Source organism: Pecten maximus, chromosome 10 (genome assembly GCF_902652985.1).
Source record: "Pecten maximus chromosome 10, xPecMax1.1, whole genome shotgun sequence".
In the NCBI taxonomy this organism is placed as follows: domain Eukaryota; kingdom Metazoa; phylum Mollusca; class Bivalvia; order Pectinida; family Pectinidae; genus Pecten; species Pecten maximus.
The window spans coordinates 29,559,766-29,575,817 of NC_047024.1; the positions used below are offsets into that span (position 1 = coordinate 29,559,766).

Below are 16,052 nucleotides of genomic sequence, written 5' to 3' on the forward strand. Positions count from 1 at the left end.
CGTGCTAAGATTCCAAAATACAGCTGTTTTCCGTCACTGCCGTATACAGCAGAAATATATACGGTGGGTGTATTCCGACAATGCGGTGGCAGTTGCAGGATAAATATATATATCCTCCATATTTTTTAGGAAGAATTGATTTCCTTCCCCAATGCAGACATAACTTGACATTAAAACTTCTTTATTACTAATTATTTCAAATTTTTAACTTGTCCTTCAGAAAGACAGCAGCTCAAATGTTGTCTTAGTATGACCCAAAGATGATATACTTATCTGAAAGAATGCATGTACCCATGGGGATTGACCAAAAAGCTTGCAGATTGTTTACTAGGAATTACCGATATGGCTGGAGACTACATACCATTACATATGGTAAAAAACACTTGATGTAGGTATAATTCAGGGCATCCAAATTAAATAAACCTTGATTTTTGGCAATTTCAGAAATCAAATCACTATTCCCAAAATATCTGAAGAGTCAAAACATTAAGTCATATTGACATGCCCCTTCAATCTCAATACTCAAATTGGGTCTCATTTTGGGGAGCTTTAGTCAAAATCATACTCTCAAGGGTGTTATTTTCCGGAAGTCCTGTAATCGGTTGGGTAGGGGGATACACTTACCCTTCGATAAGTTTGAAGACACATTTGTCGTAGATCTCATGTTGATGTGTGGGAATGTCAAAGGTGTAGTCGAAGGTGAAGGCCTTATCTTTACCCAGCATCACCTGTTGACCACCAGGTAGCACCGTCGTACACACCTGACACATATCTATCCTCTCGCGTGCCAGCTGGGGACGGATTCTGTTTAAAAAAAAGAAAAACTCTTTTTATTCCATTTTCATATTGTTAAACTGGAATTCACATGATATTTTATATGGCTAAACAATAGATATTTTCGGGTTAAAGGAAGTTCAGCTAATTTTGCTTTTCCATCGATATGATATACACACTGATATTCAATTTAATATTTTCTCCAGAAACATGGAAAACTTCGATTTAATGCACCAAGGCTATCCCCTTATCAAATTCTTTTCTTGCCTTTTGTCTTATAAAGTCCCCTTGAGTTTTTTTTATTTCTTAACAATTAAAGTACCGGTACTTAATAGTTAATACATATTCTTTAATTGCAAATGGTTTATGATCTCCACCTTTCCAACAATTGTTCTGTTTCATTTATTTCAAAACACCAAAATTTGGCTAAGAAAACTAGCATTTCAAGATGGTTTTCATCAATGACTACTAAAAGCATGTAAGTTCTCAAATATGCATCATGATGTTCGTTACATAAATATGTCTTCTAGGAAACAATAATTTATTCAAGATATTCTGAAGGGTTATAGGTCCCAACATAGCATGTAATTCCTGTTTACTCTGGTCATGTCTAGACAGACACTTTGTATTCATGATCAAAGGCCATCAATCTGAACTTCCTAAATGTTCCCTGTCCTTATCTGTAGTTCAATCAATAAACCCAAGATAAAAATATATCTATAATCTGCTATATAATCTACCAAAATAAAATATTTACAGCTTCAGAACATTTAGCTCTAATCATATTTGTTTTGTGTTCTTTAAATTTCCTTCAAGTTTATATAACAAATTAATTAAAAATGATATTTTGATAAGTATATCAAGTTTCAATTAAGACATTTATTATAGATCCCTGATAAACTTTACTTGCATACAATATGGCATTCATATAAGACATCTTTCCCTTCTTTTTATCTACAATTGTATTTACAATTTGTTTCATTTCCATTGATATATATATATATTGTTTATACCATTTTGCATCAAATTGTGGAGAAAAATTCCTGGATATTTCGAATTCAATCTTTCTAGCACCTAGCCTGCGCTGACCTACAACAGGTTTTGCCAGATCATGTTTTTTTCTTAGAAGCATTTGTGATCAGTTACAGCCACTAACAGCTAAAAAGTGTTTAGAGCCCGGCCCTTTTAATGAATGTGTTAAATTAGTATTGCCCAAATTCATAAGAGACTGAGTGTAGTCAATACATGCCAATCATTCATTACTTTAACATTTTATCTTCTTATAAATGAAAAATGAACAAATTCAAAGACAGCAACAAAACATTTTTTGACTGTGGAATATTATATGTTCAACTGGGTTCAATTGGAAACTTGCGCTTGTTTGCTTTGCTCAGAGACTAAATAACAACATCTACACTCTGGCAACCATACTGCAGTTACATGAAAAGTAAGCTGGGTTATATAAAGCCAGACAGACAGCTTAATTAACCTTATAATGATCATATATCATAGAAGAGCTCCATTTTTGATAAAGGGTCCTGGTAATTTACTAATTAACTTTACTATGTTTCATGGAAATGGTCCCTATTGGTGCATTATACAACTTGGGACAAATGCTTATTCCAATTCATTATTTTTTTACCTAAGTAATTATTTGTTTCGAATGTACCACTATATCCTATTTGGAGACTTAAATTTTCAAACAAACTAGTAGAAATGGGTTCAAACGTTTGCTGTATCTAAACCTATAAGAAGACTACATGTGCACTGGCTGTATATCTCCAAGAAGATAATGGTATGAATTCAAATGATGGCTAATTATAACATCATCTAGGATATTCAACAAATTTCAAATACAAACATTGGCAGCTTGCTTATACAAATATAATTAAACATTAATTTTAGGTATAAATGAAAGATTATGATTTCTGGAAGAAAATATTGCTTTGAACTCAAATATCCCATCTATTTGAAGAAAGCAATTAATCCAAATATATCAACCATCACATATATGTAATCCAAATATATCTATAGTTACCATCACATATATGTGATCCAAATATATCTACCATCACTGAATCAGTGTGGAAATTAGTTTTGACAGCCGACCTTTACATCTAGATCTGCAGTTTTCCATATTCTCTCTGAAGCTAATTCTCGCCCCATGGATGATTTCTACTGACCTGAACTGTTAATCTATACGCTGTTAGACAGTTCATCTTCCTTACATGTCTAAATATAGAATTTTATAGTGTAGTTATCGAAGTGAGTCCCGCAGATTATGACCCAAACCATGTTGGTTGTATGTATTCTGTAAGTCAATACTTTGGATTACGTCCAAGACTCACCGATAACTGTCCTTGTATTACATGGAAGCCTTTGGAGATAGGGGAAAGGCTTATCATATCCAAAGGCAAACAGTCTCTTATATGGTCAAAATGATGGTCAAGTTGATAAAGATTGACGTTCGGATGTTCGTGTGCTAGCCAATGTTTGGCAATTATATACATTGGGAAGATATTTCTAGGTCAAGCAAATACATTATTCAATAATTTGTAATGGATACAGGTCTATACTGCACATCGATTGGATCAAGATCATTACGGGCGAAGACATCTACATATAACTATTTGGACCTAATACAGGAAATTGGCAGTATCTTACTGGATTCATATTTGTACTTTGACTTTTCATTTCATGAACACAAGTTGGTAAACATGCTCATCCAGCAATTTCATTGGTTAGCTTATTATTTAGATTAGTATCTTTAATTCTACAACTGTTATTGTCTGAAAATATACTGATTATTTTGTGTGAATGAAATCAAATCAGATTGTTCCAAAGCATTATACATACATAAGTACATGTACAGCTATAACCCTTAATTGACTATCAGAAATTCAGAAGTTAGCATCTGAAGAGTCCACTAGATAATATAAAGATCTACAGAAAAATCATGTGAAAAAAATATGCTTCAATTAAATGTTTTCCAGCTCTGTTTTCCTTAAAGCTGACAGTGCAAGTTAAAAAGCATCCAATTGAAATTAAAAAAAAATAATACATGTACAGATTTCCAAAAATCGTTTCCGAGACAATCCCCAGTTATGGTAGTGTCGTATCTAAGGACGGGCAGACATTTTTCTTTTTTGTTATGCGTGGATAAAACCAAGCCGCCGCTGCTATAAAAAGAACGTGCTTCGTCACACTTGCATTCACTCTAACCTCAGGTGTTCACGGTGACACACCTGTATCTTCTACACTATATCTGTACACCACGTGACCTACAACTGTATTCGCGAACGACACCAAACAGAAGCACTTACCTGTAACTTGAGCAGAAAGATGGTCAGTGTCTCTCAATTATCTTTCAAATCTTGTTGAAAATAAAGTCTCCAAATAAGTGCTTGAAAATGCATAACGAATTAATCCCAAATACTCTATCCATCTTCTCACGTGTTTTTCGTGGGTGCAGCCATTTTCATAACAAGTAAACAGTCAGAGGAGTTCCGATTTTTACTCGTATCCTACACTAGCACTCCTCGGATGTTTTCCTATTGTCTACACTACACTAGGGCTGTTGTGCGGTTTTATCACGTTTTAATTGCGTTATGGCACGTGCACAAATAATACATTTGTACGAAGACACGGAAAATATTTCGATGGATATAATGATGTAACAGTTGTAAAGTTGTTCTTGCTGCATATCCCACTGGAAAGACTCAGGTAGGAATTTACTCATATTTACTCTGTTTATAATTTCATTAGGTACATGTTTTGTTGGGGCCCAAATAGTTTGTGTTGTCAATACTTTCTTTTCTTTCTTTTATTGTAAAATAAAATATATACAGTCGAATCTGTCCAAACGACCATCTCTATTTAGCGACCCTCTGTTCTAAGCGACCATTTCAATTCCTCCCGAGCGTTTTCGCTATATATTTTAACTCTATTATGCGACCCTCTCTTTACGCGACCAGCGACCACAATTTTTCGTTCCCGTGATGAAAATAACTCTCCAATAAGCGACCAGAAGTCTCCAAAATGCCTTACATAACCATTTTCGCCTTAATAACACCGAAGTATTTTTACTTTTCGTGCAAAAGTACGGGAGATGAGGCGAAGTGACCGTCTGGAATTCTGACGATTTTCAGATGTTTTATATACGATATATCATTTTGCATGCGAAATATAACAATGAAGGAATGCATAAACGCTTTACTTACTGTTAAATCGTGATTTGTTATCTTTTTTGAGACATTAAAACAGATATTTGCCAGTGAAAAAGTCGCCGTTTTTAAAGTAGGAAATGCAGGAACGTAAATAATAATCGGAGCGGAAATCCGGACCAAGAGTTCAGGAATTAAAAATATATATATAAATAATTTGAAAGTATTCTAATTAACCAATGAAATATATTTCTCATGTTAAATCGATGTATTTTGCTATGCTGAAAGAATTTCAAAAAATACATATAGTGATGAAAAATTAGCACAGTAATAATTATTAAAAAAAAAAAAAAAAAAATGTTTTGTTTTATTCAAAGTGGTGGTTCATTTTTCATATATATTATAAATCATTATTGCCAATTGATAAAGCGAATAAAAAGATTATGAACATTTATTAAATTTAAGATACCATCTCTATTAAGAGACCACTCTCCATTAAGAGACCGTTTTTCAACTTCCCTTAAGTGGTCGCTTAATACAGATTCGACTGTATGTATATATATAAAGTTACATCTTCAAATTCCATATTCAAGTTCCGTAATGTGAACAAAAACTCATTTGCATTTGTATTGAGAACGTATACTATGTATAATGGTGAGATGTGTCACTATATGCGCATGTATCGATAGACTGATACTTGTCTCAATGAACGCACGCGCTTTTATAGCGGCTCGTATCTACGCATAACAAAAAACAAAAATGTCTGCCCGTCCTTAGATACGACACAACCATAATTGGGGGATGTCTCGGAAACGATTTTTGGAAATCTGTACATGTATTATTTTTTTTTAATCTCAATTGGATGCTTTTTAACTTGCACTGTCAGCTTTAAGAAGGTTTTATTAATTATATGAATCAGCTGAGTCCAGCAATACTTATAGTTAAATCTTCTTTGCTCTATAATATTCTTAGTGTTACGTGATGGTACATGTACGTACATCCTAAAAATATTACCAATAGAGTCAAGTACAATGCTCTCATGATCAACAAGTTGCCTCAGTAAATTACTGTTCAATGGCATGTGCAACTATATATATAGCTACACACCATGATCTCATGATCAACTATCACAGTGACTGCTTAATGCCATGTGCTATTGCCGCTCTCATGACCAACTGCCACAGCGAATGTTCAACGTCATGTACTAGCTACACTCTCATTATCAACTACCATAGTGACTGTTAAATATCATGTGCTATATGCTTTTATTACCAACTGCCACAGTGAATGTTTGTCATATACCATGCTCTCATGATCAACTGCCACAGTGACTGTTTAATGTCATGTACCATGCTCTCATGATCAACTGCCACAGTGACTGTTTAATGTCATGTACCATGCTCTCATGATCAACTGCCACAGTGACTGTTTAATGTCATGTACCATGCTCTCATGATCAACTGCCACAGTGACTGTTTAATGTCATGTACCATGCTCTCATGATCAACTGCCACAGTGACTGTTTAATGTCATGTACCATGCTCTCATGATCAACTGCCACAGTGACTGTTTAATGTCATGTACCAATTATTGCTCTCATGATCAACTGCCACAGTGACTGTTTAATGTTATGTACCATGCTCTCATGATCCATTGCCACAGTGACTGTTTAATCCAGAGTCAATTTGAATGCCAGCATGGCAAATGATGAATCATGCAATCCTAAAAATGTTATGCTCACTGATAAATCAATTTTGTTTTCATCAAGCATTTCTGTGAATGATACTGTAATAATCAAGTTAAACAACATCATTAACCTTTGGACTAGTACTGCTAATGGCAATTAAAAGGGTTCACCTTCTCCTAAACAAGGATGCATTGTCGCCTTTCTCACCTTTGCACTTTACTAAAGATGGAACATTAATTATTAAATCAGAAATTATTTCCTCTAATTTGACTTCGGTTTCACAGAACTCATGTAATCAATATTGGTCATCTCTTTTTTTTCCGGAATCACAAGGTTCTTTCCAAAACCATATTGAACCAGAATAACACTGACGTCCTGAAATGTTCTGTCTCCCTGATTTTTTCTGTCTACCTAATGCTATCAGTATTGGAGTAGTGATATTAGAATCCAGTGGACAGAGAATCATGTTACAATCTATTGGCCAATATAGAGGTTGTCTGTAGCATATTGCTTAGGAAAGCAGCTGACGTCAGCATTATTGATTTCCTGGAGTTGCTCAACAGGCTGGTTCCTATAATTTCACCAGAGGCTGCTTTCACTGGAAACTTTTATATAACATTGTGTATCCCACACTGACACACATTCAGGTCTTATATGTAGGGATACATACAACAACCACTGTAGCTGCATTTACACTTTATTTACAGTGCACAGCTGTTAAACATATGTCAATCTGCCTCATAAATTTTGCATAAATGCATTTGTTACTTAATTAGGGACAATTACTTTTTGGCAGTACAGTGTATATACATAGAGTTTCAATTAAATGCATCATATGCAGCAACAACCTGCATAATTTGACAGCTGGATGGAAGAGAGCATTTCTCTGTTAACTGGCAGAGTTAATGCCACAGGAGAGCTGTAGATCTGGCTGTATAAAAGGTTGTATGGAAAACACTACCATACCAATACCTACAAATATTATGAATATCCTATGATTAAACAATTTATACAATTTACATTATAGGTTTGTTAAGTTGTTAAGCAATATAGCTTAAGCTTGAAACACGTACTGCACTTTTTATGAAGATCTGCAGGTTCACATTAATAGTTTATTACCATATCTGGTATTCTGCATTTAAGACCATGGGGCCAACACACAGCAAAGACTCAAAGAAAAGGAGGGCTTATTTCCGGACATAGAAACAGCGATAAGTGTTGACTTGTATTTTTAATGAATTGACCTATTCATGGGTGTTATTGCTTGATAAGTATGTTATGATCCACATAGAAGTTAATATGAAGATTCCATCTTTACAATGGCATTGACTTTCAAATCTTGTAAACAATGATATATACAAATTTCATAAATATCGAACTGTGTCGATCAACACAACCCCAGATGTTGTAAGGGGAGGTAATACTCCATGGGGCCTCCTTTCAGGTGTTTGATGCTATAGATAGCAAACCATTCATCAAAACCCCATTTAAATCACCTTCATCTAGACTAAGTTAACAGCTAAATTACCTCACTTCCAGACTTCCGGTCACCTGCATTTCAACTTAACCCATTACTTTTATTTCACAGGCATATCTCACCATCTTAAATTCTGCTATGTCTAGTTTTAATTTGAAATTTAAACCATTAAATCTTAAATGGGTTGGAATATTGACCACAAGCTAAGTTGATCACCTGTTCCATCCATGTCCAGGACTCTAGTATACACCTATAAACTCAGATGTATAGTAAATTCTGTACACCCACTTGATTTTACCTTGCCAGCAACTTGGGGGTTAGCCGAAGTTCAAATCCATCCATGTCTGAATTTCTAATACAACTTCATATTTAATTCTCAAAATGCTATCGATCATGTTCTTTAGCAGTAAAGTTTGGTCATACAGAATCTGGACATGTTTGATTAGGAGTAGCTGATGATCCCCTCTGATGGGTTATTGGGGGTTTACAGGGTTGATAACAAGCAATACTGGACCACCAGGGAATATTTTTATGATCCTTTTAGTGTTTCCAGAGGGCCACAAATTGGTACTACATATATGTATGAACTATTCTGAACTACTACACTGCTGTACGCAGTTCATTTCAGTGAGTCCCGTTCAACTGTATTGTTAAAACAAAAATATGCACCACAATGTTAAATCTAAGCTTTTCCAAAAATTAATCAAACCTATAAAAATTCTATGATTACAGGAATCGGGACTCTCATGTAGATTTATCACTGCATATATACAATATAATTATATATTAAATTTTGTACAATACGCATGTATCACTTAGAGCTTGGAGAATACAAGTGTTTTCTATACTTGTCCAAAAATTGACCAGATTCTTGGCTGGCTGTATCAAATACCATGAACACTGCAATGTCTATACTAAAATTAACCAATGTTAGACTCGTGTACCAATACTACAGTATATACCTGGTACTTGTTCAAAGCATGTGCACCTGAAACCTCAATTCATTTTCTACACCATTAATGATCATGATATCATGCATGTATACGTATTGACTACACGTGGTGGCAAGAACGTTAACAATTTTAAGTTGATTAAAAGTTCAAGAACATAAAAAAAGGATGTTAAAATATTTAAATTTGTCACCAGAAAATAGCAGACCCCTGCAGACCCACAACATATTTGAATACATTTAAAATGTGAAATGTGTTCCCACAAAAAAGATAAACATGTTTACAAACAAATCTCGCTCCCATCGATCAATATAAGGGACACCTATATGAATGCGCTTTAAACTGAATTCAACGCTAGTGTATGTGTCTATGACCCATGAATTAACATCACATAAACCCTGACAAGGAAACTTTCAAATGATCTAAACAGAAGCTCAAGATGTGTATCCAAACTACCATAGGTAGGCCCACCTCTGACAAAAAATAACATTATATGATCGTGGCCTGTATCAATTTAAATGTAGATGAGAAATGTGATACCTTGATATAACAACATGGATAGAATTGTATCAACCAGGATTACTTACACAAACAAATCTGAAATATCATCTCTGACAGCAAGAATTAAAGAAGCGATGATAAAGAACCTCCCTGGGTTTAACTACAACAAGCTTGAAGATCTGGGGTTTCTGACACCCGTCACCAAATACCCTTGAAAAGTAAAACTGGCAGGTGTCAAATTTGCTTGGGTTTTGCCTTAATGTCTAAATCACAGGATTACGGTGATGTATAGTATAAAGTAACACTGACGCATGATAAAATCTAAACATGCTATATATTCAATCAAATTACATTTTGTTATCTCAGATTTTCTACTGTTTATTAAACACCTTAACAATATACATGATATATATACTGACCAGCGATGAGCCAGTTTCAATGATAAGCTTCCAAACTGAAAAAACGTGTAGAACTTTTGCCTCCGACCAATTTGCCTATAAGGGCCATATATAGCAACTTCTTGTTGTGATTTCGTTTTTATACAGTGTAATTATATATAATAGAAAGATACATGTCTCACACTTTCCTTACTTTGACCCTAATAACATTTTACAGAAAAGATCACAAAGTATTGAATAAATGCAGAGTCACAAATAATTGTTAGACAATCTGTTTTATTTGATATAATCTGGGTAGTAAATTAAACTTAGTTATTTATAGAAATATGTTCAACCAATATATACATAGCCATCAAATATACCAAATAATAGTTACATAGAAGGCTATATACCTTTTATACATAAGCAGGTAAAATATTTGTTAAATCAGAGCACTATATCGCTGTGAAATACATGGTCAATTGACCAGAGTGATTAATTCTAAAGCTGGACTGTCCACAGTAGTCTTTTAGAAGCCACAGTGTTATCTCGCTCTAGGATATGTAAAACTTTTTGTTTTCTCTAGATTTCAATTTTAGATACCTATAGAGTCTACACGCCAAAACAATACAGAACCGGAGGGGGTGTTTCTTTGAAAAAAATGTTTATTTATTTTATCTCGGCCAGTACTATGTATAGATTTTGATCTAACACCTAAACCAAACTTGTATGAATACTTTATATACATTTATACAACCACAGAAGAAATCCTGTGAACTCTCCGCGTAAGGTTATCTAGTACTAGTCTGATTACAGGGTATATATATATATATAGGTAGATATATTCTGTATACTACGTACCTACCCATTGTCACCGTCATATTTTAATATACCTATATCTAATTTGTACAATTTTTTATATGCATGACCTGTAGCCACTAACTGAGGCCAATTGGAAGTACATGTACATTGTATCACATCTGATGATCTTGGCACTAAATCAGAACTACCACAATCAGCACTTAGTGCATTAATTCATGTTATGTAGAAATATGAATATATAGCTACCAGTATACGTATCACTCATAAATAAAACAAGACTCGAAATTCTGTGAATTACAATCCCTCATCAGACTTCAAATTGTACATAAAGAATGCACGGATAATGGATTTTATAATGTTCAAACTAATTCTACACACTAATTGCTTGACAGACTCAACCCATTCAAAATACAGTTTGTGGTTTTGTGATCTGAATGAATTCAAGTATCTTCTAGTAAGCAATATCCTAAGTAGTCAATGCACTTGCACCCCAAGGAGGATGTACCTATGCCCCAAGTAAGTAGTTTCACTGACAAGAAGAGGAGCAGTACAGACCCAAACAATTTTTTTCTGTTGATGTAGGACAAAGGTCAAAATGTAGGTCAGGGTGACTTACATTTGATACACGATATACTGCATCAAATACAGTAGGTGTACCCATGACCAAAGTATGAAGTTTCAGTGACAGGGTCAGGTTGTGTAGGAGATAGAGCTAAGACAAAAATATTCTTTGATTATGATATAGGTCAAAGGTCTAAATGTAGGTCAGAGTGACCTAATTTTCATTCATCACACACCTAGGTGAAACCCATATGATCAAATCATAGATTTCCAATGGTCAGCATGATGTAGATAATAATACCCCTGATCTGTATCAGAGTTATCTCCCTTCTAAAACAGTTTTTTTTTCTCACTGGTTATAGGGATAAAGCCTTTTTGTCTCATTTTGGAAAGAAAATTAGTAAATTGATAAAGATATTTTCATGAGTAAACTGCAAATTTTAGGAATTTGGCTTAAATGTGAAATCACGGCCCTAAAAAGCCCCCCAGAAAAAAAAACCTGTAAAATGGGAATCCCTTAAAGAATTCTTTGGAATATAATATAATTCTACCCTTATTCTCAGATCCCTATCTTGTATTGTAACGATGATTTTGAATGTATAATTTTGGTATACACTTTTTCACTTTTACTTTCTAACCAACAACAAGTTATTTTGTTAACATATGTCCTGTCTATCCTAGCTAATCCTGGTAGGTTAATTATCAATTTAATTTTACATTATTAATATCATAACTTCCTACAAAACACATGAAGTACATGATGCAATGCAAATAATGAATCATTGTAATGAGAAATATGATATTACACTACAGGATGCAATTAAATTTAATTTATAAACATGTACAATTTACTTGACATTAAATGACAAAGCTAAATATAAGTTTAAATACATATATATGCAATACAGTAATGAGACCGATGAGCAAGAATCACTCAGGTGACATCACCTGGTTTCTGAACGCTTACTACTAAAAAGTATCGTGTAGTCTAATTCAATATTTAAGCTTGGCATATATATCACCATGAATCACACAAAATCAATACTAGTGTACAGTATGTATCGCACTCAATGCTGCTTCACAACGAAATACTATTGTCAGTGTACTACATCTGCTCCGACTCTCACCTGTCTCTGTTGAGTCACACCTCTATCAGCGTGTGATGCCTTACTTGCCCTTAAGGAGTGCAGGATTCTTGTTATACCATTAATTACAGAAACTAAAAGACTTCTTAAAATATCAGAATGCGGGATTTCAATACCACATCTAGACTTGTACCAGATAGCATACATTGATCATGATATAACCCTAGAGCTCTAATTGTTGTATCCAAGAATTCCCAAAGCAGCTATATGTTCAAGAACAGAAAATCTTCTGATTCACAAACTTAGCAAAACCAATTCTCAAATGTATCTAATTAATATATAGTTTATCTGATGAATATAAATCAGAAATGAAAAACTAAAATGGTTGACTTTGACAGCTCCATTAAATTTACAATGGAAGAGAGGTTCCACTCAATTGTCTGACCCCATTTCATTTCATTTCTATTTGGATACAGCTTACTTATGGCACTTGATCATGACCAACCCTTGTTGTAATGTGTACTCTTCGGTATGCATCTGGACATGTACAAGAGATAGCAAGTTCTGGGTGGTATGGTGTTCAATAGTACTGTCTCACTAGATTGTATTGCAATTTTGTGTTTTAGCCAAGTTGTAGGGAAAAAGTCAGGAGATTTTAAGCATGCAGCAAAGCTATATAATAATGTTGACTAGTCTAATATGGTTATAACATAGACCAATGTTCAATTTTGTGTTGGTCAAAAGGTCAGTATGTCTTGGAATCTGAGCTGAGTTGTACCAGCCAAGATTTGTAATATTAATATTACATACTTTCGCAACGTATGCAATATCATGATCACTTTATCTTGGCCTGGGCAAAGTTTGACATAAATTCTAGACATGAGACCTACACATATATGTATGAACATTACAAACATGCACGTGTACCTCTTATGTCAACCATCATCATCAACCTGAACACAGGGATACAGTACTAGTGTACACAGTGTTGGGAGTATCTGTAAATCTTATGAATCAGACAGCTATAGGGGTTTTTAAGTGGCCATGTACAGTTTTATATCATACAGACTCATGTAGCTGTAAGCTATGAAAGTCAGGTGGATATTCAGATACTTGCACGAAACAAATATGCTATAGTACTGATTGGTCAGATTCTTGTAACAACTGAAAATGTTTAGTGATCTTGATGACTTAAAACATTTTTAATCCAGTTCTGATCGATGCTCGAATGCAACTTGACCCTAATATACACCAATCTCTCTTTTCCTCAACACTAATATGTATTATGACTACCCAACTGTTTCAGGCAACATTTTCAACAAGTAACCAAATAACATTGTAAAAATAGGAAGAATGCTGACAAACCAAATTAAAAGCAACTGATATAGATTTAGAAGCAAATTGACAAGTTCTGGCCCTGCTTACATGGTTTCATGAATGTTGACAGTTCGATCATCAACTTACTCAAGTAAATTGCTTCAAAGCGCCTTTAGAGGAATTCTTTTACAGAAAAGCATTACTGGCTTTCAGAGGAAAATCTTAGTTAAGAAACTTACATTTTGCAATGCTTTCTGGTGAAATTTTTAAGTTAATTATGGAATTCAAATTTTGGTGAAACTAGTGCCAACTAGGTCAGAATTAAGACAAGGTGAATGGATACATATGTTCACAAATAAAAGTTTCTTGATCATTGGCATCATAATTAGTGAGACTTAATATAACCACTTTTCACTGAATAGTTTATATAATACTGTTACAGTCCAGAATCAATGTCCCAGGTGTTACACATCTAAAATTTCGTGGAATTTATCAAAACCTGTGTGTTTATTAGATGTACTTGATAATTCTGTTCAGTACAACTATGTAACAATATATAATAACTGGTGTTGTGTGCATTATAACACCTTGCCGTGCCCATGCACCATCTGGCTTTAATGCTTCAAATGTGTCAAGCTTATAAATCATGCATTCCTCTCCTTTGTTGCATGCGTTCAAAACATTTTTAATTGTATTATATACTACTACGTATACTGTAGCTGCAAGTTTTTTTTATATTTTACATTATATAATGCTGCACATACAGCACTTTAGTATTTTTCTCATAGGCTGACTTTGAAATTTTCAGATAAATCATTTTTTTTCAGAACAAATTAAAGCATTCATACTCATGCAAGTCCTGAAATAAAACCTACAAGGTCTAATTGGTGTCAGCTGTATGAAATTGTACACCCTAAATGGCACTGCCCCTTTTTTATGGTTTCTTTATTTGTAACAATCCATCCAGAAACTGAGAATAGCAGAAAATATTATATGTGCAATACACTGGATGGAGGGTTTAACTAATTATCAAAAAAATTATTTAACATTTTTCAACATTTAGAGTTAATTGTTAAAAATATGTTCGTTTCAGATAGAAAGAAGATATAGTCCGAGTTATCTTTTATCCTGAATTTCATATTCTCAAGATTTCTATTATTAAATACTTTCTATTCATTCCTTTCTTAAAACCTTGCATTAAAATGCATATGGTCACAATTACTAAGAATGCTGATTCCAAACACCAGACACAATGAGACAGATAAATTTAATGTTCCCACTGGGGCTGCTACTGCTTGCACTAACATTGTACAGCCCCTGATAAATGATATTTCTATTGGCTTTTCAAGACCTGTTAAATTGTCAAAATAATTTGTTAGTGTGCATGATGCCTGTATTGCCAAATTGATGATGAAAACATCCAGCCCTACCCTGCTACACTCATCCTTTATTGTGTTTTGAGCACTCAACCGTGACCCCCTCCTCCATCTCAATCTAATAATTGTACCTCCCAGATTCAGGTGACTATAATATTCAGGTGAAACAATCATTATATAAGGCTAACTATATATTGTTACAAGGATTGGTCAAAGGCACAACTGTAACAGGAGAGAAACAGCTGGGCTATTAAATCAAGATTCGTATCCAGGTACCGCTACCGGTATGACTCAATATGGACACTCTTATTTTATATACACTTAATGTGGAACCTGGTAATCATCGATCAACATGTACATGCCATCAACTTATCAAGTCCATGTGTTGCTAGAGAACTTTTCATTATTCTATGACAGAGTAACACTGAATTAACAGAACACACAATTTTTATAGCTAATTTTTAGCTTATATGCATTTAATCTGAACGTGACAAGTTACTCTTTAATTTGTCATACATCTAAGCTTATGCATTTTAATATCCAGCCCGAGTTTCCTCTGGTCCTGACACCAGATTTAGACAGATAGACGTCTACATGGGCTATAAAATATCCACATTCCTTCGTCTAAGCTCAGATGTTGAAGAAGAAGTTACATCATTGATGCAATATAATTTCAAATGTAGAAAAATAGCAGAGATCAGGAAGGGAAAATTCAGATATATATGGGCCATTTACATAATGTACCATATCGTTTAAAAATACTCATTGGCCAATATTGTTATTTAAGTATGAGTTTTTCAAATTAATAATGCATATGGGTCATTAAGAAATTTAATGTTCCTATATATAAAACATTGATCTTCATCCTCACATACCCATGCATAGTAAAACAGTTACTTCAATAGATCTACTTGATGGAAATTGATTGTTAAATTTGAAGTTTTAAAAAATTACCTATTGAT

The 16,052-nt window shown here is 34.0% G+C and overlaps 1 protein-coding gene across 6 annotated transcripts in view; it reads right to left on the reverse strand.

Annotated features, from left to right (window-relative positions):
* The window catches only part of LOC117336288 (kinesin-like protein KIF21A), a 133,161-nt gene that overhangs the window by 116,534 nt on the left and 575 nt on the right, over positions 1-16,052 (reverse strand). For all 6 annotated transcript variants that reach the window (XM_033896774.1, XM_033896773.1, XM_033896771.1 and 3 more), the window contains exon 2: positions 625-804. In XM_033896774.1, the coding sequence (XP_033752665.1) occupies positions 625-804 (180 nt within the window). The remainder of the gene's footprint in view (positions 1-624; positions 805-16,052) is intronic.